This window comes from Aethalodelphis obliquidens, unplaced genomic scaffold (genome assembly GCF_003676395.1).
Source record: "Aethalodelphis obliquidens isolate GAN/ISIS:26980383/991018 unplaced genomic scaffold, ASM367639v1 scaffold25, whole genome shotgun sequence".
NCBI lineage: Eukaryota > Metazoa > Chordata > Mammalia > Artiodactyla > Delphinidae > Aethalodelphis > Aethalodelphis obliquidens.
This window is the reverse complement of record NW_020837969.1, coordinates 22,347,902-22,375,207: the sequence shown is the minus strand read 5'-3', so window position 1 is coordinate 22,375,207 and position 27,306 is coordinate 22,347,902. Positions and strand designations below refer to the sequence as shown.

The 27,306-nt window shown below is 34.4% G+C and overlaps 1 protein-coding gene across 3 annotated transcripts in view; it reads right to left on the bottom strand.

The window, feature by feature from the left end:
* TNKS (tankyrase) overlaps positions 1-27,306 on the bottom strand; it is a 174,580-nt gene that overhangs the window by 82,307 nt on the left and 64,967 nt on the right. For all 3 annotated transcript variants that reach the window (XR_003436266.1, XM_027122750.1, XM_027122751.1), the window contains exons 4-5: positions 5,892-5,928; positions 5,057-5,132 (exon numbers count right to left, since the gene is read on the bottom strand). Coding sequence is in view for 2 of the 3 variants with exons in the window: in XM_027122750.1 (XP_026978551.1) it covers positions 5,057-5,132; positions 5,892-5,928 (113 nt within the window). In the remaining variant the exon portion in view is untranslated. The remainder of the gene's footprint in view (positions 1-5,056; positions 5,133-5,891; positions 5,929-27,306) is intronic.

Sequence of the window (27,306 nt, the reverse complement as noted above, 5' to 3'; positions counted from 1 at the left end):
GCATTATTTTCAGCTGGATATTAATTTTTAATAAATATATTCTTAAAAAATGGGTATATGTATCTTATGAACACACTTCTGAATTTATAAGCTGCAAAAATAAACAAATTTAATTTATTAAATGTGATGTGGGGTGGGGAGGAGACAAAGACCAAGTTCCAAGACAATTAATTCAATTGTATGCTTTGTAGATTACCTGGTAACCTACGTTTTATCCAAATGCCACCTGGGACTGAGCTTGGTAATAAAGACAATTTAAGTGGAGAAGTGGGGGATGCAGAAGTACTCAGAAGTATGTATGTGTCCATTCTAAATACGCTCAAAAGCAAAAAATGTAGCAGAGGAGTAGGGATCTAAGTTTCTGAAGTTCTGCTATGTGCTACATTTATCACATTATTTCATTTAATCCTCTCAAATGTCTTGTGGAATGGGTATCATTATCCCCATTTAGTAAAGGATACACTGAAAACTGTAGAGCCATAGTCACACACTTAGAAAGTGGAAGAGCAGAGAACAGAATCCATCTGTTTGGCCTCAAAGCCTATTTGCTCTTTTGACTATATCACATAGTTTTCTATGGTATCTACAAGGGATGGTACTAAATTCTACTTTATTTCTGATTGATCTCTATTAAAAAATAGTTTTTAAACAATTTACTGTTCTCCATTTCCAGAGTCTTATTCATTATTAACTATTTTATGGAAGCAAACATTTACACAGTAGAAATCTGACATTTAGAGAAACTCTTCAGTTAATCTTTCTGAATTTAAATCATGCTCCTCCAGTTGCCTTTCATCTAAATTTGTGATTTCTTACAGAAGAGCATACATGTCTAAATACTAATGTTTTAAAAATAAAAGAGCAAGAAAAAAATCTCACCTTAAATCTACACTTTGTATCACAGCAAAAGGAATCATATTTTTTTAGGCACTGGCTTCAATGTCCTGGATTATGTCTTCATCATTCTAACAATTTTGAGCTCCTTGTGAACCAATACCATTAAACACACAGTTATCTCCCATGACACTTAGCACAGTGACCTATACATGGCATGTATTGAGTGCTGACTGAATGAACAAAAGGAGCAGAAAGAAACTACCGTAACATTGAATATTTTATAATAAAAACAAAATTCCAACCAACCATTAGTTACTTTCAATATTTGGTGACATACAATTACAGCAATAGTATGCATAGTAAATGCATGCAAAGATACATATTATTTCTATTTAGGAATATGTACAGTAATGCCAAACTCCAACCTATTCCTTGTTATAAGGAGGGCATAAATTTAGGACATTTATTTTGGAAGGGGATAAAGGCAGCCAGGAAAGGGACTTAAAAGAGCTCTGAAGAGGGTTGAGTGTTGGAATAATCTGAGATGTATTCAAATACTTATTTTCATTCATTGTAAAAAGGTATCCTTATAAAAATTAATATTGCAAAACAAGAGACGACCACCATCTCAAATTTATATAGCAAACAAGACCAGAATATTCGGATAATTGCTAACAGAATGTCTGATCATGATAGAACATGCTGTAAAGAGAGATCAAAGGACAAGACATCTAAGTTTGAAAATACAGGAATTACAGAAAGGAAGCAATCTGTTTTAAGGACCTGGTCGCTGAAATTCAAAATAAGAAACTATGGAATGCTATGCCTAATCACAATGGGCAGGAGACAGAAGAACAATAAATTATATCTATGCCCCTATGTTTCTAAAGTGGCCAGCATTAGAACAGGTGTGTAATTGTATGAAAGTAGCATTTTAGAACAAAACATTACAAAAAATGTTTCTGCCTTTGCTTTTTAGGGAAAACAACAACACCTGGAAATTTCTAGAGCAGTCAAGCTCTGCTTTGATTTACATGTCAAATAAAAGCAAAATATAACCACGTAAGTTACTTAAAACCTTACTGGTACTTCACCATTTTCAGATTCTACAGGTTATAAAAACAAATGTCTGTGGGAAATAAAAATTTTAACCACTGAGATATTACCTAATGGGATAACCATCAGGTCACAGTACAGAATTAAGAGACTATTTAAATTTACACTGTCACTGTACAAGCCCACGTACCACTTGGAAAAGGAATGCTGACGTCTAAACCCCCCACATATATCTAGGCAATTTCTCCACCCACTAGTTAGTGTATAAGGAACACTGCTTTTCTAAAAACATTACAAAATTGACACTTCCATGGGCTTTTAAAATTTACAAACCAGGAATCGTAGTAAAAACAGTGACAGGCAAGGATTCAGTTAAGCATTGATACAGTCATTTAAATACCTGCTAAAAATGAATTTAATTCTGCACTGTGTTCTAAAATGCAAATTCAAGAAATAAAACTTCATATACCTGACTAATTTATTATACATGTAAAGTACCTGTATCCTCTTGTTTATATACAATCTGACTTCCTAATTCTAGATAAACACATGCTAATGGCCTGGAAAAATACTAAATATATAAGATTGACTTGTAATTCAGCAGCTAGATTTGCTTACACATCCTCTTGATATCAATAGCAAGAAAACAAAAGAGACTGTCATAACTAAAGAATCTTTTCCCAATCTCCATCAGCACCCACAATATCTACCACTTCACGGCTTTACTGCAACTGGCATATCTAATAAGAATTGCTCTGTGCCATAAACAAGGGTAACATCTAAATATGAACATTATTCAATTTTAAACATGAAATTTTATTTGCATTCTGATGAACAATTTTGAATGATTTTTTATGTTATATGCATAGCACCAAAACCTAATAAACGCTTAAGTTTAATTTTCTTTTTCTATCTAATTTGAGAAAATTGATAATCTAAAAAAGTATAGGAGCATATTTTTGAAAATTATTACATTATTTATATGTTGTGAAACCTTCAGTATAATAGTAATATTTGAGACATGTACTTAAAAATGTTCTACACATTAAAATATATAATTCTCCCTTGTGGTACAATTACTCAAAAATAAATTGATAAAATAATACTAGTAATAATATATAATAACAGAAAATATACAATTCCCCATTCATATACTTCTGAGTTAATTTTCTAACTGGCAAAGAGCACAGATGATTTTTTTCACTCGAAGGATAAAATTATGTTCATCTGGGAGCATATTCGTAGCCTAAGTTTCTGCTACATACAAAATGCCAAGCTTGGTCCGGTACAAGAGAGCTAATAGCCAAGTAGAAGAAAAAGATACGTATGAATAACCACAATTCAAGAACTCTGCGGTAAATGCCATAGAGTAATACAGAAAAGGAGCCATAGGAATTTGAATGAGGAATATGTTAGTTTCAGCTACAGGAATAAAGAAAGTGTATCCTCCTTTGGGGAGAAGGAAAAATAAAGAAGTTCTACATATTTGTGTAGGGACTGAAGCAAGGAGAAGAGGTAATTTGTTAATTATCAGTGTTCACACTCCTTAATTATTTTGATTTACTGAGCTAGGAATGGGGCTGTCAAGGTATAAGGGTAAGGATGGGAGAATGAGGCTGGGATGGAAACTGACTCCTGTTATAGTAATCTCACATAAATTTTGGAATATTAAAATGGCTGTGGAAAACTGAAGTAGGCTGGGCTCTAAAAGAGCTCTGTCTAAAGATATACCTGCATTTACAGATAAGAAGGGTTCTTTCTGCATAGTGATAAAAGTCGCTTTATCTACTAAAAGGATCCAAACAAAATCTGGAACTCAAAGTAACTCAAGGAAGTTAAAACTCCCAAAGCAACTTCAAGATTGAAGGGAAAATGAGCAGTAACCATTTAAAAACATCTCCCAAAAGTCATTAATAGTACCAAGTAAATCTTTGCTAATTTATAGCTTTATATATACATAATTTAACCTACCATGAAAGTACAAGTCTCTCTCCAAATTATCCAGAGAAACTAAACATTCATTAGGCCATGTGAAATAATATACAAGCCATCTTCAATAACAACATATATTTGGAAGGATTCAATTCAATGTCACTATTATATGTGTTTCATTAGTATAGGGAAAAAAGTGAAAGGAAAGCTGAATAATTTTAATCTATAAAATTATCACTCAGAGAAAAATGAGTTTTTAAAAGCAAAACAGTTCATTATTTCTAAGGGGTACCATCCATCCTGATACTTTCCATAGTATATTTTCGATATAAATAATTCCAAAGGAATTAATTCTTTAATTATTAGGTACAAGAAATTCCTCAATATCTGCAGTGTAACTTTAAAAATGTTTTAGGTTTTAAAAATATAAAAGCCATCCTTTAACATTAAAAAATTAACCGACATTTTAAAAAAGACTTTATAGTACAAAGTGTTTTGTTTTTCCATATCTATAAGGCAAATCACTGCAAAACTTTGCGGTCAGATACCAAAGGCTATAAAGGATTACATTTTCAGTCTCTATTCAGCAAGAATATGAAGCAGATAATGAAGATACCACTGCATATTTTATGTATTACCTTACATTTATGACAACTGTATATTAATACAGAATATTTTTCTCTGCTTTAATACTTTCTTTCAATATATAACGATGAAAACTTAGCCAATAAAAAAAAAAGCAGGGCCGTTACAATAGATCTAAAAAAATCATTAGCATTTTCTCAGCTTTAAATGGAAAAAGTGTTGGTTGCCTAGCAAACAAATTTTCCTCTGCCAAAAAGAAATAAAAATTATATCCTAACCAAGATGGGTAATTAGGATGTAAACAAATCTCTCTAATTTCCATTATCATACACAGAAAATAATATAAGTTGTTATAATTTTAATCGATAAAAAAGCTGCAGTTCCATTTAACAAATAACTTTCAGTGTCTGACATTTAAGAGAAAAGGCTTAAGATCCATGCTTCACCAGCTCTATGAACATGTCACAGCAGCATTTCATTTTACAGTTAAAAGGTACCAGTAAAATACAGCCATATATATGTATGTATATATACGTGTGTGTGTATATATATATGTATATACACATATATATGCCAACTTTAAAATTTTTAACTGTAAAGCAAAAAGAAATCACTGAAGGGGAATATTATATTTTAAATGACTTACCTTTCGCCCATCACTTGCATGGCAATTCACATTTAGAGGAGTCAGTAAAGCCATTAGTTTTTCTTCATTACCACTCCTACAAAAAGGTAGTAAGTCAATTCCTATAAAATTATAGCGCTTCTTATGAATGTTTATGGATATTTTTTACAAGAGAGTAGAAAATGATATGGGCTTGCTTTGATTTCTTTAATATGGTTCTGAATGAATCTCTTTTGCTTTATTCAATTCAATCAATATATTCCTAATAATTCCTGTGAATCATCATCCAGTGGTATATCATAGATAAGGTAGCTTTCTACATTTTTGTTTTATTTATCTGCATACAGTCACCTTCTTAATTACAAACAAACTTTACTCTGATAAGTGATCTAAAACACTGGAGTTAAAAACACATATAAAATGCTGTAAAAAGCTAATCAATTAAATTATAAATGAACAAGAACAAAAGAAAATGGGTGAGAATTTTAACATTTACTTCATGCCCCTCATTCAAGCTTGGCTAGAAAAATTTCCAGAGAAAAATAAAGATATAGGTATTTAAATACTCCAAGAATATCATTCGAAAAGCTCGGCAACTCGGGTTTGCAGTTACCTTAAGAAATGTTCCAAATAAAATTAACCTTACAATCATCACCATATTGAAAGACAGTCTCATTTAATACATTAATCGTGCAAAATAAAGTATACAAAGATTTAGTATAAGGTCTTACCCGCATTATCGTATAAAATCCAAGCAAGACAATAACATGTTATAATTTTTATAGTCCTCCACCTGCCCTCCTCCTTTTCTCCCTTAAATGCATTATACTCACTTAAAATGAATGGAATCACTTACCTAGCAGCTTCTAGGAGTTCGTCTTTCTTGTATTCACCTAGATGATTGCAAAATATCATGCTGTTAGCATTTGGCAGAAGACAGATTAAGAAATGCAGTAGGCAGCAAATAGAGAATTAAATAGAAAAGAACAGAAAAAGAGAGTCCACACCCCGCTGGGTGATGGAGCCGTGACGTTAGCCAGCTTGTGAAGGCAGTATCACCAGTGCCTTGGAGACGGGCAGCAAATTGACGCAGCTTCTTGTCCAATCCTCAGACGAAATAGCTTTCTTCAGACGACCAATGAATGCTAAATCTCGTGTCCAGAAACACATTCCCTCTGATAACAGCATGCCAGTTGAAGACAATGTCCCCTCCCCCCTTTTCTATTCAGGCTGTCACAGTATACTTGTGAAGCATAATACATTCTGAGACAAAAGCAAAATGTGGCTCTTTAAAGGTACAAATTACTAGTCTTCAAAAAACCTCAGTTTTATTTGTAATGACATGGAAAGTTTTGTCAAAAAAAAAAACACACATTAATTACCATTGCTGAGCTTTATAGCAGAAGAAAAAAAATATCAGGATCAAGAAGCCTTTGCCTCGATAGGGTAGGTCTGTAGACTAGAAATACGTGAACTACGTACCAAATGCTATGAACCCCTTGGAGGCAGTGCTCTAAAAACCAAAACAGTGAATACATTCCTAAATGACAATAATATTCTAACGTGCTGCAACCTACACTTCATACAAATTCAATACCAAAGTTTAACAACAATGAATCTTAAAAATATTTTTTAAAAGGAGACTGGGGTCTCTGAGAATAAGCAGACATCCAACTATTAAGATGTGAATAATTTTTCTCCATTCCATTTTTTAATATATCACAGACTGAAAATAGGTATATAATTTAGAATCTTCAATACAAATTTCTTAGGGCATTCAAGAACTAACAAACAAGTCTTTGCAAGCACAACTGAAGGAATTTTAGTAATATAGAGTTTGCTCACTGAATAAATAAAAGGAACAGCCAGGACCATGATTCAGCTATAATATGCTGACTCAGTTTGCTATATCATTAAAGAAATAATTATACAAAATGTCTAAGCAAGTAATTATGTGAAGGCAAATATTAAGTATATATACAAAAAATAAAATTTTAGACGAAAATGTTATAATTCTATTAAGAAATAAGCTTAAACTACTTTAACAAATCTTATCACTTATAAATATGGATTTCTTTGCATTTTGTTTATTTTGCTACAGAATGCAGAATATTGATGCAAATTTTTTTTCTTTTTTTTTTTTTGCGGTACGCAGGCCTCTCACTGTTGTGGCCTCTCCCGTTGCGGAGCACAGGCTCCGGACGCGCAGGCTCGGCAGCCATGGCTCACGGCCCCAGCTGCTCCGCGGCATGTGGGATCTTCCCGGACCAGGGCACGAACCCAAGTCACCTGCATCGGCAGGCGTACTCTCAACCACTGAGCCACCAGGGAAGCCCTGATGCTAATATTTTAAGGACGTCTCAGGACCATCAAGCACATGTTTAAATTCTATAACCCTTCATTAGCAAATATTTCTTTAAACTTTTGTCTTGATTCTTAGATTAAGATTTTATTAAAATCTAGAAACTGTAAGCAGTTATTTTCAAATAAGGAAAAAATTGTTAAATATCTAGTCTCTCCTAAGGGAATTTTATATACCAATAAAGTCACGGGCTCAACAATATACATGGATAAGCTAGAATGCATGCTTCATGATAAGAGTCGGTCTTTCTAATTTCCCATGTATTGTATTCCAGATTCTTTAACTGATTGACAGTTTAAGATTTACATTATTCTAATCCCCCACAAATAAGGTTCTTGTCTTCCCAAAACCAAAGACCTACCTTTATTAAATATTTTAGGTGGCAATATGGAAGTGAATGAGTCAGTTTAAGAATCTCCTTCTGAGAAAATGGTATGACCCATACCCTCAAATGCCTTAAGAATCAAGAGCAAAATAAGTGAAATGATGGGATAATCTATAAAAGTCATTCATTTAGTCAGTCAGCAAACAATTATTTGAAAGGCCTATAGGCCAGATTCAAAACCAAAAAAAGAAACTATCATCTCTAATCTCAAGGAATAATAGTCTATTAAACAAGACAAACAAGTAAACAAATGATGAGAGTAGGAAATGAGTCTTATGCTATGAAGAGTTTAAAGGCTAGTCTAAGTAGGATTAATAAGAGGCAGGATAATTGTAGTTCAAGGAAGGTTTCCTGGAAGAAGGAAAACTTGTGCAGAGTTTTTAAAGGAAGAACAGGTGATCCTCTGGTGAAGAAGGGTGAGGGAGAAGGAAGCAACCAAAGTAAAAGAAATGAGAGGGGCAATGGCTGCTCAGTAAACCTGAAACAAAGCACATTTGCAGGGGAATGGGTAAGAATGAGGCAGAGAAGAAATAGATCACATGAATGGCACTCTAAGAAGTTTGAACTTTATTTTGAAAACAATGAGGAAATACTGAAATATGTTAACAAGTAGAGTGCAAAGTATATTTAAAGATCTATACGCTTTGTGATTATTTAAAATATTCCCATATTCTACTCCAGTGAACTTTTCTTGGGGAGGAAAGTGGCCCAAACGGGGTAAAGGGAGGTGAAGACAATCAATTCTGACACAGTCTATATTTTGGTGTAAGTATACATTTCCCGATATACAGTAATCATACTGAAATTGAGATCTGAAAGCAGCTACTACTGAAATTGAAGTCATAGTGAAACATGACTTCAGTAAGCTAGGAAATAAAACTGCAAAGTATTTGGCATCTCCAAAGTTCACATCAGTCTACATACATAAGCTTCTCATCAAGTATAGCTTATTGATATTTTCTCCAAAGGGCACTTCTTGAAAAAAAAAAAAAAGTTATTCCCTCATGGATAAACTGATAATAAACCAAAGCTTTCAAAAGGAAACATATAAGTGCACCCAACAGTGTCAGACTTTCTACTTTCACTGTTAGAGTTCCTAGTACTTATTCAGCTTTTCTGCAATACATTCCAACATCCACTATCTGGTGCCCGAGGACCACAATCCATAAACATTCAAAGCTATTTTTCAAATGCTACATCGCAGAAATAAGTAGCGTAATGAACTTAGAGTCCCTCACACACTCTGACAACAAATCCGAGCTGCTTACTTCACAGTGGAACCCCTAGTTCTATTTCATTTTAGCTGCGAATCTGAAAATATTCTGGCTGAGACTCTGGTGCTCTGCGGACCATTTATATTCTTTAATAACATCCAGATAAAGGCTAGCAATAGATCAGCCAGAAGGGAAACTAGGCAATTATAGTCAAGATAATAGCAGCCAGAAACGGAGAAAACAGATGGCTTAAAATATTTTTCTTTGATTAGAATAAAATAAATGGGGCTAAAAAAAAAATAAGCAAGCCACAAAGTTTACTTTCCAAAATCTGAACTGTTTTTATTAGTAAACTAAGTATTGATAGGATGCATGTAAAGATAAATACACACGCACACACACACGCACACACACACACACACACACACACACACACAGTCGGGGGGCAGAGATATGAGTTAATGTGTTAAAAAGTATCAATATGTTATCAGAAAGAAGGTTAAAAATGAAAGTTAAAAAATACAGGTTAAAAATAAAGCTCCCCTTTGTATTTCTCTGAGGTAGTTAGAAACAATTTCACTTACTGTGAAGGCAAAATTACTTTTTGAATAAAAATGAAGAAAACCTGAATCAATAAATAGACGTCATAATTATTGACTTATCTCAATTTCAACATCTTAAGGGGCTTTCGTTCTTTTCTTTAGCAACTGACAGGATCAAAGCAGACTACGTTTTCTAAAAATGAGTCATTTGGTTTTGTTGAGATGGAACAACATGGAAACATTATGAACAGAGAATCATAAATTCTTAAAGCAATAAAGGACTAAAACAGAGTTTTGACCTTTCTTTTCTCTACTTTGAAACCATGCATAATACATGCCTATCAGTAACATCTCTTGTTATATGCAGTGAGGGGGGGTGTAACTTGAAAGTCACCTTTCTCCTGTCACCTCATCCCCAATTTCAGAATAGCTTTCCTAAGGGATCATCAACATATTATTTACAGTTAATGAAACTGACACCAAGACAATTAAATAAATTGCCTAAGGTTTCACTGAGTATTATTCACTATCTGTCAAGCCCTGAAAAAAGGCTAACGTGAGCAGAAACTAACCAAATCTGCGTTTTGGAAGAATCGATGTAAACAAAAGAGTAACACAACAATAATAGTAATAAAACAATTTTAAAAACAATGACAACAACCAACAACTAGCTTTAAACAGGCTGAACATATTTATATAACATAAGCCAAGTATTTCCATCAAAACTACTTTAAAGCAGGGAACTTTCACATGAGCTTGTAAACATGGGCCAAAAAAAAAAAAAAAGTTTTACCTTCTAGTTTGTTTCAACATTTTGGACCAAGGGAATAGGTAGGAATGAAGACAATGTATTCCAGGTCTATTAAAATGACCAATACATTTTGCATTTCCCACAGCATGTGTTAATTCCTCATGCTTTAGGTATCTCAAGGTAAGAGCTACGTAAAGACTTCAATCAAGAATCTCAATGATCAAGTTTCGGGACCCTTTTGTTGCTGAGGGCTAAGTAGTACCATGAATTGCTAATTCTCATATAGATACTTTCTCATCAAGCTGCCAACAAATACAAGAGATGAACTGATTCTCGTAACTAAACTGACAGCCAATATGGGGAATAAAATATTAATTTGGGTGACATAATCCATTGTGTTTTCACGAATAGATTTGATATTTTAGAAGCAGCCACGTAGTTGTGGAAGGAATTTCACTGAAGCACCAGAAGTAATCTAATCTCAAGATGTTAAGCTAGGTCTTCCACCAAAAGCAATTTTCAGACAGGCTGGTATCTACTATATGTACACATGGCCCCAGGAATGATCTGCATCCTCTCTCTGAAATTATTTTTTGAATTATTTATTTCAATTGTCAATTGAATTATTATTTCGTTCTCTGAAATCTTTCATAAATATTTTCAGGACAATGTTGGGAAAAAATTACAAAGTATTAAGAGTCCTCTATGCCTTCTTCCAACTTCTGAAACCTATCAATCTTCCCACTCATTCTGATTCTGGCTTCAAAGTCCACAGCATTAGAGAAGTCTAGAATCACGATCAAACTAAACGCTCCACATCGATTCTAAACAAGGAATAATTGGGCTTTAAAATTTTAGGCTTGAATAGAGTATTTTCCTGGTGGAGGTCCTTCCTGTCTTCTGCTCCCTACAACTCTGACCTTTCTAATTCGCTAACATTAAACCTGTGCTGCAGTACTAACATAAACTCCAAGCTGGCTGTCCAGTACAGTGCAGCTTGAGAAGAATTTTCCAGTTCTTTAGAAAAATGGAGGTGTCCCACACATCCTGCCCTGCAGGGCAGCTGAAAATCAATTTTCGAAGATAAAAGGCCCCCAAATGCAACTATATTATCTTATAATATTTAAACGATAAAAATTATAATGTATTACATGTTAACAAAAAACCTAAACCAAGGTCCTAAAACATTAAAAAACACAAAATTACACTCAGACATAACAAAGGCTCTGCAAAAAAACCATATAATGAAGTCAATAAATGATTGTTACCAACCAGTTTCTTTGTATGCAGTAGTATGTCTTCACTTAGCCCCAGTGACATCTTAGATAGGCATCCCATTTATGGACACTTAAGTGGGGTTTCAAATAATTTATACCTGCTTCTGACATTCTGTCAATTGTATTTGGAATGTAACTCAAGACTTTTCACAGATTTGTTTGTTTGTTTGTTAAAAACGGAAGTATTAAAATCTGGGACATAACTACAAACACACACTGGCCAAAAAAATATTGTATTATAATATATATGCATTCTCTAAAGTTTGGTATTAAAAACCAGGAGAGGTATTCCTAATGCACATTGTTAACCAATGAGACATTCTGCAAACTGTGCCTGTACTTTAAAAGATCTTTTGATACGTCACAAAGAAAATAAGAAGGGAGGGAGGGAGGGAGGGAAGGTAGGAAGGAAGGAATGAGATCTCATTCTAAGCATGTCAGATTGTGATGCCATGTATGGTGTGGTATCTGGGTGCTTGGAATGCCCACCACTGCTTAAGCCATCAACTATCTGTGTAAATGGCTGGTCAGGGCTGAGAGAACTGGGATATTGATTCTTTACTATCACAATGTTTGCTGTCCAAAAATGGTCTGGTAAAGTAAAATCGTATTTGATCCAAAACAGGCCAATAGTTTTACATTCTTTGCTCTATATCAGGGATCCTTCTTCTATAGCAATCAACCCACAATTTCTTAGGTGCCAATTCAAAATCCCCAAAGCTCTAAAAATTCATTTGGCAGCAAAACTTGACTCACCTGGTATACACAGCTATCATATACATTAATGTTTGATTATAGGGTTAAGCCCAGACTCCTCTGGGATATTTTATGATATAGTACATGTGCTGTGTCTTTTAATATTTTATTTACTCACTGAAGTACAATTTACATACATTAAAATTCAACCTTTTCAAATGTACAGTTCTATGAATTTTGACAAACTTATACAGCTGTGTAGCCACTATCTCAAAATTTGAACATCTCCATCACCCAAAATGTTCCCTCAGGCCCCTCTGTAATCAATCTATCCCAACCCAATAGCAACCGCTAATCTAATCTCTTTCTCTGTAGTTTAACTTTTTATAGAATGTCATATAAATGGAATCACAGGATATGTAGACTTTTAAGTATGGCTTCTTTTTCTTAGTATAAATGCTTTTGAGATTCATTCATGTTCTGGACTACCAATATTTGTTCTTTTTGACCATCAAGCAGTATTCCATTACATGAATGCACCTGAATTTGCTTATCCATTCACCAGCTGATCAACATGTGGGCTGTTTCCAGCTTTTGGTGATTATGAATAAAGCTACTGTAAAAATTCAGACAGGATTTTGTATGGACCTATGTCTTCATTTCCTTTGGGCAAATACTTAGGTGTGTGGGTGCTGGGATGTACAGTAAATGTATGTTTAACTTTACAAGAAACTGACAAATCACATCTCTTTTAAAATTTGAAAAATTCTTTATTCTGGAATATAATCACACCACCTACAGAAAGGAAAAAGAACAAAAGAGAAAAAGTTGACTAATGAGAAATATGACAGTACTGTACTGCTAGAAATCTCAACCTCACAGCTAGAAATCCCAATCTTGCCTCTTTTTGAGGGCAATTCACCTAAAAACTGAACTAATTTGCACAGCTTCTAGTTCTTCATTTCTCACTTGTTCTGTCTTTTGTACTTTTTTTGAAATAGGGAGAATATACAAATTTAATCTCTTCATTCAAGGAACTGTTTTGTATGTAGTACCTGCGATCTTAGAGCTACGAGAACACATGAACAAAGCATATTTTGATTTATAGGAACCATACTGTTATCTGTGAAAAGGAAATTACTTTCCTGCAGTCCTTGCTCTTATCAGGATGCTCAGCCCCTCAATGCATCAGCCTACTGAGGGCCAGAAGTTTGGTGAGACACCTATTTGGGATAGTCAGGCCTCTGCCTTCTTACACCAAATATAAGGAATTAAGGAAACTAAGGCTAATGCAGAAGTACAAGTGACTACTTTTTGAATGATGTAAGAACTGTCTTGTCTTCACTGTAATTATTGTATATGATTGCATTTTATTCTTTGTATATTTTGTCCTGTTTACAAAGTCTCTGAAAGATGTAGTAACTTTGCAATTTTGGTCTTTTCAGGAAGCACCAATTATGATTTACTTCTTTAAGCTGCAAATGCTTATTTTTTTCTTATATTTCCCCCAAAGTATCACTAAATCTCTTATTCAGGGTTAGAGTTAATTAAACTTAGTGAAGTCTGAGTAATGGTATTTTATCCTGGGCATAATCTTTCTCATTCAAACTCTCTCTCTCTCTTTTAATGCCACTCATTTATTAGTTCTCCTTTGAATAACATCATTTATTTATTTAACAAATATATATTCACTATCTATAATATGCCAAGTATAACACAGCTACTACTACTGTATCATGTACTGAATCTTGAGTTAGTAGGACAAAAGTGATGGACAGAGCTAGAACACGAGGAACGGTATCAAATCCATAGAATATATTATTCATTTAGCACGTTGCAATGCACAGCTGTCACTGACGGAAGTATATCACACGTGTAAACATTATCTGTCAGGTATGTTAAGGAAAAGATGTTGAGGACCACTTTCAGAAGATGACAGAGCTAAGCACTATGTTCTTAAAGCTTTGAGATATTCACCAGACAGTGGGAGAGAGATTGAGGCATTGAGTGTGTGTATGTCTGTGTTAATAAAAGATTTAGATCAGGTAAATAATAGTTCCTAACTTTGGGGGGGGGGGTCACGAAGCACTTTAAGGAGCTAATGAAAGCAGCTTTAGACCCTCTCCGTAGGGAGAAAATTCTTTGCACATATGAAGATAAACTCAAATTTTTGCCTACAGTTTTAAGAGTTTTTACAGAATCTATGGAGTCTATGAAGTTAAGAACTGCTGTTAAAAAAAAAGAACTGCTGTTAAAAAAAAAAAGTACCTCTGACTTACACTCATTGATTCTAAATATAATCTTAAGGCAAGCTTGGCAAGATAAACTAGTTTGATATCCTTATTTTATACATGACTCAGTTAAGACCCAAAATAAGTAAATAACTTGCCTAAAATTTTAAAACTATACAGTGGCAAAGCTAGGACAAGAATCCATGTCCTTTGCCAGTATTTTTTTTTTTTTTTTGCGGTACACGGGCTTCTCACTGCTGTGGCCTCTTCCGTTGCAGAGCACAGGCTCTGGACGCGCAGGCTCAGCGGCCATGGCTCACGGGCCCAGCCGCTCCGCGGCATGTGGGATCTTCCCGGACCGGGGCACGAACCCGTGTCCCCTGCATCAGCAGGCGGACTCTCAACCACTGCGTCACCAGGGAAGCCCAGGTTGTAGAGTTTAACATGATTTTGTAAGGTATAGGAACTCTTCGTTTACTTTTCTTTTCTTTCTTTTTGAGCAGGGGAGTAAACTAAGTAAAGCTGAACTTAACCTGGTAGCTCAATGAACTAAGACCTGGAGACACTGGGGATTAGTTACAGGGCTATTGTAGCAAGATGGTGAGAAGAAAAGTACGTAAATGGTGGCAGTAAGAATGGAAAGAATGTCAAGTAGAGAGAAGGCACTGAATGCATCACAATGCAGCAGAGCTTATATTTGATGTGTTAGTTTTATGTGTCACCTGGGATATCATGCTATGAATGGTAAAATTTAAAATATTTACATCTCAATCTTAGATTAATACTTCACCCAATAATCTTTCTGAACATGCTCACAGTAGCAACACTTTGCTAATTCAGCTTCTGCTTAATGGATATATTACCACAGACTCAGACTTCATATACTGAGAATGTCCATTAAATTAGAATAATCTATTTAAATAATATATCTAATTTATTTAATTATTTAGATGTTGAAACTACAGTCTTTGATTCTTGCACAGCCAATTTCAAGACAGACATTGAGAGTTCATAGTTCACCTAGGAGGCGTTTCAGACATATTAAAGAAAATGTTCTCCAAGAGAAGTAGTTTTAGAAAAAATAAAAGACTATAAGAGAGGTACTAATGTATAATGTCTAGAAGGCCAGTTTGCTCCTTTCCTGAGCATAATATTAGCTTAAAAAAAAATCCAATACAGATGAGCATTCACTTAATTTACTTAACTACTTTCTTATTATAAAGTTACTATAATGGGCTAGTGTACTAACATGATAACTACTGATTTTGACTTTCTTCTTAGACTTTTATCTTCTTTTCTTATTTTGTTCAACTGAGAAGGAGATATATGAGGAAGTTTATTACTTCAGAAAAATATGGAGGAAAGATTTTAAAGTTGAGGAAATGAAGAGGACGTATTTGCAATTTTGGGGGAAAAATTATTCCGTAGTATTTTGCTTTGGGAAATTGTTTCAAGTCTGTCTAAATGTAAATCAGGAAAAACATCTTTATTTGAAGTAGCAAACTGGAGAAACAGAAGTAGATGTTCAATTTCAGATAATCTTAAAATTACATATCTTACTGGGATATATTTTCCTATGTATAGAAGCAGGAAGCCACATGTCAACTGTACATTTTAATTTTCTTACCTGGAATATATTTAACCCCATCCCTTAGTATCAGTTTTATTGTCTAGTTCCATTTTTATTTTAAATACCTAGCAAAACAGGACAGCAACAATTCTATCAGAAACATGTATAAGATAATTGTATATCAATAATAAAATCTGTGTCAACAGATTTGATATGTGTCATGTCTTTTGTGTGTGCTAATATGAATTTCTTAGCAGAAATTAGATTTATATCAATGCTTGATATTATCTTTTCAGTAGATGGTTATTCAGAACTTCCTTGTTCCTCTTATATTTCAGAAAGCTGCCTGGATTAACCGTGATATATATCACTTCATGCATACAACCCTGCCACGTTGTTCAAAACATTAATCTGTTTTCCATGGTTAGGTTTTAGTTTTGTACTATCCATAACTTTATTGTAGAAATTGCCTATGAGAGACAATTACTACCATTTCTAAACAAGATGACCAAAGACAGAGATTGCAGGTACTACATATGAAAGTTCCTTGAATGAAGAGATGAAATCTGTATACTAATCTTAATAACAAACAACAAAAATTAATTTTTTGAAATAATTTTAATATAAATACTTCACATCAAACATTAAGAAACATTTCTGATGAAAAAAACTGGTTTTGAATATTTTGGTACTTTTACTCTTTGATGGGCTTATTTTTGCCCCCATAAATTTATCAACTACCTTCATATAAAAATTATCACTTAGCCTTATTTAAAAGCTGCAACCATAAAAATTAATTGTCTTGGAAAAGTCAAGGGCTAAATCACTCTAGATAGCCAAGTTTTCAACATACTGCTAATTTAGCATTTTAATTCTCCTGCTCTTGAGGGAATTTCTTTCTGAAATACGTTAAACACTTCTATGCATTCAAAAATGGATTATTCAAAATATAATTTAACATTTCTTGACAAATCAGGGGCAATTATTTTGAACCTAGACCAGATTGTACAATAGTATAGCAAAGCTCTCTGGGCGTATTGAGATGTGCCGATCCAAAATGGCTCCGGAATGCTATGCATTTTATTATTTTTTTCATGTGTAATTTATTTTTCTCTTTCCATTGTGCTAATGAATAATCTCTTTATTTATTTCCTTCTAGTTTAGAGTATCTAAAAATGCTGTCTAGTAGAAACATAATTCAAAGCACATGTGTAATTAAAAATTTTCTATTAGACATGTTAAAAAAAGGTAAACGGAGGGCACTAATTTTAATAAGATATTTTATTTCATCCAATATATCTAAAATATTATCATTTCAACATGTGGCACTAGGCCTGTTTCACATGTCCAATAGCCATCTGTGGCCAGTAGCTACTGTACTGGACAGTGCGCATCTAAAACTATCATGAGCTGGAAGATTACAAAACTTGGTAAACACTGTCACTATGGAGGAGCAAATTCCCTCTGAGTGATGTAAGGACTCTCCTAGGTATAAGGAACTCCCGATTCAGAGCATGACTTCTGGACATTTATTTGGTAGGGGTGGAGTGATGCATGGGAGAGAGAAGAAAAGGGAAAGCGAAGTGGAAGAATAAGAGAGAAGGAGAGCAGTAAAAACAGATATAAATGAGGTTGGGAGCGGGAAAGAATCCAATAATGAAGCAGGTGAGAAGACTGGAAACTCAGAGGTGAGTAATACCTAAGAAGTATTGAGCATTAATGACCAGAATAATGCAAAAATGAGGCTTTTCTTAGTAGGTAATCTAGGTCTTTCAAAGATGTATGCAATAATGATGAGAATGCATAGGTATTAAGGACTGAAGAAGCCTTGCAACATACTACAGTATCCAGAGAAAGGGACCAGTATGGTTAATGATGATTCATGGGTATAGCACAGCTTTTTATAAGGCTACCTCATTCAAATGCAAATGCAAAGAAGTGACTAAGAATATGCTTAGATAGTATATCAAATACACCACTAATCACTTTTACTGAATCTTGTAGAGATGAACAACTGTATCAAAAGAAATAGAGACCATTTCTAGTGACTCTGAAAGTCCTGGGCGAAAGACCAAAGGACTTGGTAAATTCATCATTTCTTCCTGCTGAATAACTTAAGAGAAACGGAAATTTGGAAAAAAAAAAAAGAAGAGCTGGCTATCTAGATAACATGGAGGAACAAAATCTGGTCTTGAGGAACCTGACCATCTTAAGATACAGAATGATGGCAACTGATGGCAAGCATTACAAGAAGAACATAAAGAATTAGGATAAATACAGTGTCCTGCTATTAGAGTAAAAACAAAACAAAAAGTCAACTGTTCAAATATGTAAGTCAAGAAAGACTAAAAACTGGCTTAAGATGAGCCCAGATTCAACTACTCTGTAGCTGGTCTGACAGGAAACTCAATGAATCAATGTGACAAATTTACAAAAAAACACATGGAAACTTATGCTGTATCAGCAGAATTTAAAAAAAAAAAAAGCGTGGGCTTCCCTGGTGGCACAGTGTTTAAGAATCCGTCTGCCAATGCAGGAGGCATGGGTTCAAGCCCTGGTCCGGGAAGATCCCACATGCCACAGAGCAACTAGGCCTGTGCACCACAACTACTGAGACTGCGCTCTAGAGCCCAAGAGCCACAACTACTGAGCCCATGGGCCGCAACTACTGAAGCCCACGCGCCTAGAGCCTGTGCTCTGCAACAAAAGAAGCCACCGCAATGAGAAGCCCGCGCACCACAACGAAGAGTAGCCCCCGTTCGCCGCAACTAGAGAAAGCCTGTACACAGCAACGAAGACCCAATGCAGCAAAAAATAAACAAATAAATTTTTTAAAAAACTGGGTGGGGGGCTATTTGGCTTACAGTATAAAAGACTAAGGTGGTAGAGGTGATGGTTACAGTTATACAAAGGGTCCCATCTACTCTTGTCTGTATTTCAGAGGAGGCTCTCCAAAAGAAAAATGCTTAGCCATATACAATGTAGTTCCAAAAAGAAGTTACTGTATTTGGCTTAATTAATGGGAGAAATATTTCTAACCATTTAAGTTATTCAACAATGGACTGATTATGGCTGAAAGTTCATAAGGAAAAGTGTATTAATGGCATGTTGGAATTAAAAAAAAAAGACTGAACAGACTTAAAAGGAGAAGGTAAAATGCTCTAATTGAGTCTGGATGGTATATTACTGCTGTCTTTAATCTTTTTTCTTCCTCTAACTTCATGACTTTCATCACAAAGATCGGGGTGGTTTGTGCATATGTCCACCGGGGGCACGTGACCTGGGCCTGGCTTGAGAATCACTGGTAAGTCATATCAAGGAGCATTACCATTTGTGCCAGAAATTTTGAATAAATCCTGGGTCAGCTACTATCTAGCCTCGTGAGTTTGACCAAATCATTTAACCTTCCTCTGAGCTTCTTGTTTCTCATTGTAAAATGAGAAAGATAAAGCTTATCTTATGGGTTGCTCTGAGGGTCAGGGATAATATAAATAAAACACACAACAATGCTTTCCTTACAGTAAACCTCCAAGACAAGATAATGATGATGACGATGATGGTAAGAATAATGCTTTTCAAATTTTAAAGCAATTGCTTTACTAAAAATTGTTTATTATTTCCCCCTGAAATCATCAGGGAGATAGGACCTCTTTTTCATTAGCATCAGTGAAAGAATTTTGATTGAAAACAACATTTAAGGGATCTGAGAGAACAGATTTCTCCATACCCCAGTAACTTTCTCTATAATGAAACGGCTTTAATATAATGAAAAGGGGGGGCATTTTATCTCACTGTCCTAAACACTTTGCTGGGTCCTTAGAAAGTTGTAATCACAACATGAGCAGAAAGCTATAAAAACTGATGTACAACATTAATCAAGTAGTGGAAAAAATAGAAGGTTTTAAATAATTTCCAAGAAAAAGTGAAAGCTATTCAGAGAAAGATAGTTAGAAAAACAATGCAGTGAATTCTCCCTTCTCTTCCATATCCCAAAGAGATAGAATCATACTGAGACTGATAGAACCTTACAAAGAGTAAATCTCATTTCCTCATTAGAGAGAAAACTTAATTCCAAAAGAAAGATGCATATTTCGGTAGTAAGCTCCTATCATACAGATATTTGACGTTCTGTAATAAACTAATTGGTAACTTACTGACTTCTAGAAGCAGGCTTCAAGTATATCCATGTGTCAATAATGATAAGCCATATTGAAAAATATGAATTTGTTACTATATTTCATACATGTTTTGTTTTTTGTTAATTTTTAACTTTAGATTTACTTTTTATTATATATAATGATTTCATAAAATACATATCAATTTTGACATATTTTTACCTATCTACCACAGAAATGTACCAACTCTGCAATGTAGCAATCCTTATGAAATGTGACTAAAGGTTAATATGCACATAGCATGAGGTTTGAGGTAAATTAAAGATAAAATCAATCTAACATTAGTACTATGTTAAATATTGAGGATGTGCAAGTCAGCCCTGCTGATAATGACTGTTTCCAACAGGACACGGACAAGGCCACATAAAACAATGTTTCTCTACAAGGCTGTACCACTGCTATAAAAATGATGGGCAATCCTTTCTTCTGAGTTACTGCTGGTTTCTTTTATTTTCTTTTATAAATTTATTTATTTATTTATTTATTTATCTTTGGCTGCGTTGAGTCTTCGTTGCAGTGCACAGGCTCTCTCCAGTTGCGGCGAGCGGGGGCCACTACTCGCCACAGTGCGCAGGCTTCTCATTGCGGTAGCTTCTCTTGCTGCAGAGCACGGGCTCCAGGCACGCGGGCTTCAGCAGTTGTGGCACGTGGGCTCAGTAGTTGTGGCTCACGGGCTCTAGAGCGCAGGCTCAGTAGTTGTGGCGCATGGGACGAGCTGCTCTGCGGCATGTGGGATCTTCCCAGACCAGGGTTCGAACCTGTGTCCTCTGCATTTGCAGGCAGATTCTTAACCACTGCGCCACCAGGGAATCCCTACTGCTGGGTTCTTAATAATGACATCACCAACCTGAGCTCAGAATCAGTGCGGTTAGTTTATTGATTACCCATACCCGTGTGTGTGTGTGTGTGTGTGAGTGTGTGTGTGTGTGTGTGCGCGCGTGTGCACGCGTAGGCGTATATGCCCCCAGTGTATCAGCTAAACACTAAATAAAGCTCAGAAATCTATGATTTGTGGATTGGAGATACACATTTCCTTTTCCTTTTTTCTTGCTTCTTTAGCAGCAAGATATTAATTAGTATCTTAGAAAAATTAAAGAAAGGGCACATTTGAAACTCAAATCAGCAACTACCTATTACCATCTTCAGGAGAAGGTTCCAAGGTTATACATGCTCTAACTTTAAAAAACAACTAGCAAACCAGTGTGTGCACACAGGCAAACTCACTTTTACCCTCATTCTAGACAGTACCTTACTGTGTTCAAGTTCTGAATAATGATTCTGATTCTGAATAATGATTCTTGATGCCTCCTGATGGATTCAGAAGAAAGTGCTATCGATTCAGTAGAATGATACTCTTCTTGCTGAGAACAAGCTAAAGAAGAATTGTATTTTTTTTTTCGTTTTGCTTAGTTTGCTTATTGCATTTATTTCCTGCCAAGCTTACAGATGACCCAGAAGTAACTGGGGAGTGAAACTGAATAAGATCATTTGGTTTTAGTCTAGGCCGTATTCCTTTGACACTACTGATCAAAAGTACAGAAAAACAAAATATTCTAAATGGAAAAATACATAGAAATGTTAGATAGAAAATACTAGGTCTCAGAAGTGGACAGAGAACAACCCAGGTGCAGTAAATGCTGAGTTCTTGGCTTTAGTAATTCCTGCAGAGAATCAACTGCACCTTCCTCTGTGCTCCATAACACTTTATATATTGTATGAAAAATAATTTGTGGGTTTGTCTTCCTTGCCTAACTTGAGCCCCTTGAAGTCAGGGACCATATTTTATACTCTTTCTCATATCTCTGTAAGTGCTCAATGTATTTTAAAAAAGAGGAACACCTAACCCACGTTCCCATCCCTGGAGATGCCTATGTTTCCTAAAAGGAATGTCTTATCCAGAGGAAGCTCCACTGCAACAGAGGAGTCTACTGTATCTAAGTTTAGAACTAAAAATGAAAGTATTATGAGGTTACATAGGAAACCCCTGAAAAAAACCAATAGAACAGGATTAGGATACAGATTTAGAAAATTGCATTATAAATAAATCAGAATGAGCAAACACAAAATCTGATGTGGCAACCTGAAATTGTTGAATGAAAATGTTATGCTTTTAATTCAGTCAAAAAAAATTATTATAAGCATATACATATAACAGTACTTTCCAGTAAAAGTTTGGCTGCCTATTACTTTTTAGCTTTTTTTCGAACATATCTTTTATTCCTGAAAGCAAGGCAAATAGTTTTGAGGAGACAGCTATTTGAATTAGTATAAGAAAATAAATAAATAGCAATAGTAAACTAATCAAGCATTTAGTCATTTATGTTACGCAAAGAACTTACTTTTCTCTCTCTAGGAGAATACTGGGCTTATGAATGGCAGGCCTTTATAAGGCTGAATAAAACTCCATTTTATGAATATACCATATTTAGTTTATCCACTCATTTCTTGATGGACACTTGAGTTGCCCCCACCTTTTGGCTATAATAATGCTACTATGAACATGAGTGTACAAATATTCCTTTGAGTCTCTGCTTCAGTTCTTTTGAATACATACCCAGAAGTTGAACTGTTGAATCATAGCCATTCTATTTTTATTTTTGAGGAAACTCCATACTGTTTTTCACAGTCACTGCATCATTTACTTCCCCACCAACAGTGCACAAGGGTTCCAATTTCTCCACATTCTCGTTAATATTTATTTTTTCTCTTTCATTTTAAAAAAAATAGTAGCTATCCTAATGGGTGTGAAGTGGTATTACCGTAAATTTCTTTTATGTTTCTTTTTCAAGACTATGTCTAATGCAAATATTTTTTAATAAAAACCGACTTCCCAAGATTCTGTAAATGACTTAAAAATATGGTGAAAAGCAAACCTATCGAAATTTCTCATATTAAATTATGCTTAATAAAGCTGATTTTGGTTTTTACTTGACCTGTGTTTTCATTTCACTGACTTAAAATTTATATAAAAATAAATTAGATAAAATATTCATTTTTTACTATTATGGGAGTATAGTATAATCAGCTGCTTTATGACAATAGGGTATAAAGAAGTATAGTAATTGTGTACTTCTAGCAGGCTGCTAGTGATAGTAGTCCTCCAAAAGAGGTAAAAACAATACATTTTCTGTATTTTGATTTGAGTTTACATACATTTTTATGAGACACTAAAGTATGTACATTTATTTAGTCATATTTTCTTTACAGTTATAAACCAAGGTTTATATATGCTAGAAAGAGATAGCATGTTTTTACTAAAGGTACCATTATACATTTTAAATAGAGTTTAAAATATCTCCAGAAATGAACTGATGAGAAATTAGAGCTAAAAAAAAATGAAAGAAAAAAATGGTATTTAATATTCTAAACTAAAATAAACGGAGTCTTATTTCAAGGACAACATTAAAAAACTTTTTTATACATAAAGGGAACAAACAGTCTGACAAATTACAGCTACGATAGTTCATGACTAGTGGTGTTTATGAAAGATGACATTATTCTGACCCACCCGCCACCATCTCAAATTATTTGTCCCCAGCCCAAATAGCATACAGACACAAATAAACCTTAAGTAATGTTTGTAGAAATCTTGGTGTGACAAAAGTAGATAATTACTTCAAATAACTTAACATTTCTAATTTGTGATTATGTAATAATACATCCATTTTGGAGAAAGCTATAGTTAAGGGTAACTAGCACCATTCATATATTGAAAGTGATTCTTCCCACATAAGCTCTCTGTGCTAGCAAAAAATACTATGCATTTTTGAGTAAATATGGCTTAATTGATAGAACCAGCCATTTGTATAAAGGCTTCTGCAAACAATTACCCAAGAATCGTGACAAGGACTACCTAACAGTGAGTTAGTATAAAATTTCAGTAAGCTATTTTCAGCTTCTTGACAGCCTAATGTTTTCTCATCTTGATAATCTTAAAAGACTTAAGGCAAACATTTCTATATGCAGTTTGTAAAGAAATATCTGTAGCCATTTGGAAGTGTTAAAAATTTTAAATCCCAGCAGCCCACTGATTTGCCTTGGAATATAAGAAGACTTGGCAAGGTTATTTGTTGAAGAGTGAAACTAAGAAACACTTTAAGATTCATTCTCTAAGATTCATTCTCTTTGTGCGAGATAAAGATCTATAGTTTTCATGACATAGACTGAACTGAGAAACTTTCACATCTTACTGAAAATGACTTGTGGAGATAGATATATCCTGGGGCAGATGTTGGAACTAACAGTAATTCCAGAAGTTCTTTTAGGAAAGGCACATACTATATCATCATAACTGGCCATCAGGTGGTTCTGTGTAAATCATTATGACTGAGTTACAAAGTAAATGTCTCTCTCAGTCTCTCCCTGTCTCTTTTTCTCTGACACACACACACATACACACAAACGCATTCTCAGTAAGAGTTTATTTTATAAATTCTGTAGCACTAGAGTTCTTGTGAATAAGTTCCAAAAATTTAGCCCTTGTCAAGATATTAGGCAAAGGTAACCAGAATGCCATACCCTACACAAAGTTAACAAAGTTTCAAGCATTTTCTTTTTCCTTCAGTTGAAACAAGGTAAAAAATGAGTATAATCTATAAAGGAAAGAGGTTTATAAATAAATCAGACTCACTGTTATTAACACGTGAAAATATAACAATGGCTCAGTTTGAAATTTCCTAGAGCGCAGAGACAGTGTCTTATTTATCCTTATATACTTAACAGCTATCAAAATGTCTGAACATGTAAGTACTAACAAACACGCTGAATTGAATATATATACACAAAAAGTTAACAAAGCATTCGACTTTTAAGTGTTAGGGGAATAATTTGTACCTTAAGAAATATCTTTAAGGAAAGTGTCGATGCCCTCCAGCCAAAGACCACTAGGAACACAGCTATCGTTGAACAAGTTGGGACGTTACTTGTTACAGTGAGGGAGAGAACACAGGCCATGGGGAACACAGGCACCTCAGTAAGACTATGTTAGAATCCATTATAGCTTTTGAGCTTAGTTAAGATATTTCAGGGGAGGATATAAGGAAGCAAAGGTTTGTTCTAGATTGTATGCCATTAGAAAATGGGGGCAATTCTATGGCTGGGTAAAAAAGCAACTGTCACTTATATTAGCCAGTTGAAGAAGATGTTTGCTATGTTGTGAGTTCACAATGACCTTGTTTTTGTCTGTGGCCTAGATGTGTCACAACAGTTCCCATTTATAAGGTGTTATTTTCTTTCTCAAAAAGAACATTTAATTGATAATGAAAAAATTATTTCTACTGATTATCTGAGCAAAATTTACAAGTGAAAAAAATAATAAACTTGTCTTTGGGAACTCTTCCTGTGCCAAATTTAATTGCCTATCATTGCCATCCATAAAACCAATAGATTATTGAATGTAATGGCGGCAGTGATTTAGTTCCTTTCCAATATTATAGTCTAACTAAAAATGTTCAAGGGGTGAACGATTCTCCAATAAATAATTCAAATAATATAGCCAGGTATTTAAGGATAAACCTAACCTTGGCATGATCAAGATGTAGGAATACCAAAATTACCAGAGAGATCTTTTGGTATATTCCCTGCATAAGTACTCTTCAGCTAAAGAATTCAGATGTAGTGGGAAAGATTTACAGAGGTCTACAGTGCTTTTCTGCAATTATCCTTTGTTGAATACATAAAGAGCACATCTCCCACTGCTCTTGATCTTTCCTAATTGTGTTGGGACATCAAGCTTTATAGAGTTTACTGGAAGACATATGTGTAAACGAGTGTCTTAAGGAAAATGAATGAAAAATTCTAAGTATAGGGACTGCAAGTACTCAAAGAAGTCCTTCTGCTTGTGCACCTTCTTCAATTCAAGCCCTTAAGCAGTAGACTCATAACACAAAGCAAAATTCCCTAATTATGACACTAAGAACTCACCATAGTTTCTGAGGAATAGCCACAGTGGTTAATTAAGCTCACTTAATTAAATTAGGTAAATACAAAAGTTATTGAACTTCATTAAACACATAAAACATAATAAATACACGTTATGTTATCCTACATCATTAAAAGATATAAGGTCTTTCATTGAAAAATACTTAGGAAAACCCAGATAGCCAAACAAATAAGGAATTAGTGAACAAGATTATACAGTAGAATGAAAAAAAAAATCTACTATGTAATAAATACATTGTAAAGTGATCATATATACTTTCATCATTTCAATTGGAAAAATACATTTCATTTCTTTTAGCCCACAGAGAAATGATTGGTCAAAATCAAAAGAAAGCTGCTCTCATATCCTACCAATAAAAACTTTTCATAAGCTGTTCTTCTTATGTTTAAACAACTTACAGTTTGTAAATGTGGGTTACTTGAAAGCTTAACTGATTTTCAGACCAATTAAAGATAGGTCTATTTTAAAAATAGACTAGTGTTCCTGAATTTTAACCTTAAAGAATCTATAAAGTAGCATTCTGATTTGCTTTAAATAACAACATTGAGAACATTTACACAATTATATCACACTACTGGACAATGCAAATCTACTGGCAAAGTGTGATGATAAAAGTTTAGCAATATTTTCCAACTCAGGTTCACAGGAAAAAAGTTAACAGAAGTGGGTAAGACAACCATTTGTTTTGACGGAAACTCTGTTGCAAGGCAGCCATTTTGTAAACCTGTCTTTCTGCAATCTCTGTAGCTTCTTAAGGACTTTACTCACTTTATTCTCTACGAGTAAAATTTTCAGGACATAGCTACCTCATTTCCATCCTTTAATAGGTTTATAGAAAGTTTGCAATCATTCATTCCTTTAAATGTTCTTTAGCTCTGTGATCTGGGCACCAATTTTACAATGTATGTACATTCACTTCCTATTTTTTCTATTCCAAAAAATATGCCATTCTCCTTTCTGCTCTTATAGCTTCTAACACATATAAAAGAACTTTCTACTTCACATTTTCAAATACTTCTTAGGAAAGACTATCTTTACTTTCATTCTTTGGTCAAATCATGTTTAAAAAGAGCATCTCAACTTCTGTTAACCATTTTTCTCTGAAAAGCATCACATAAGGACCTAAA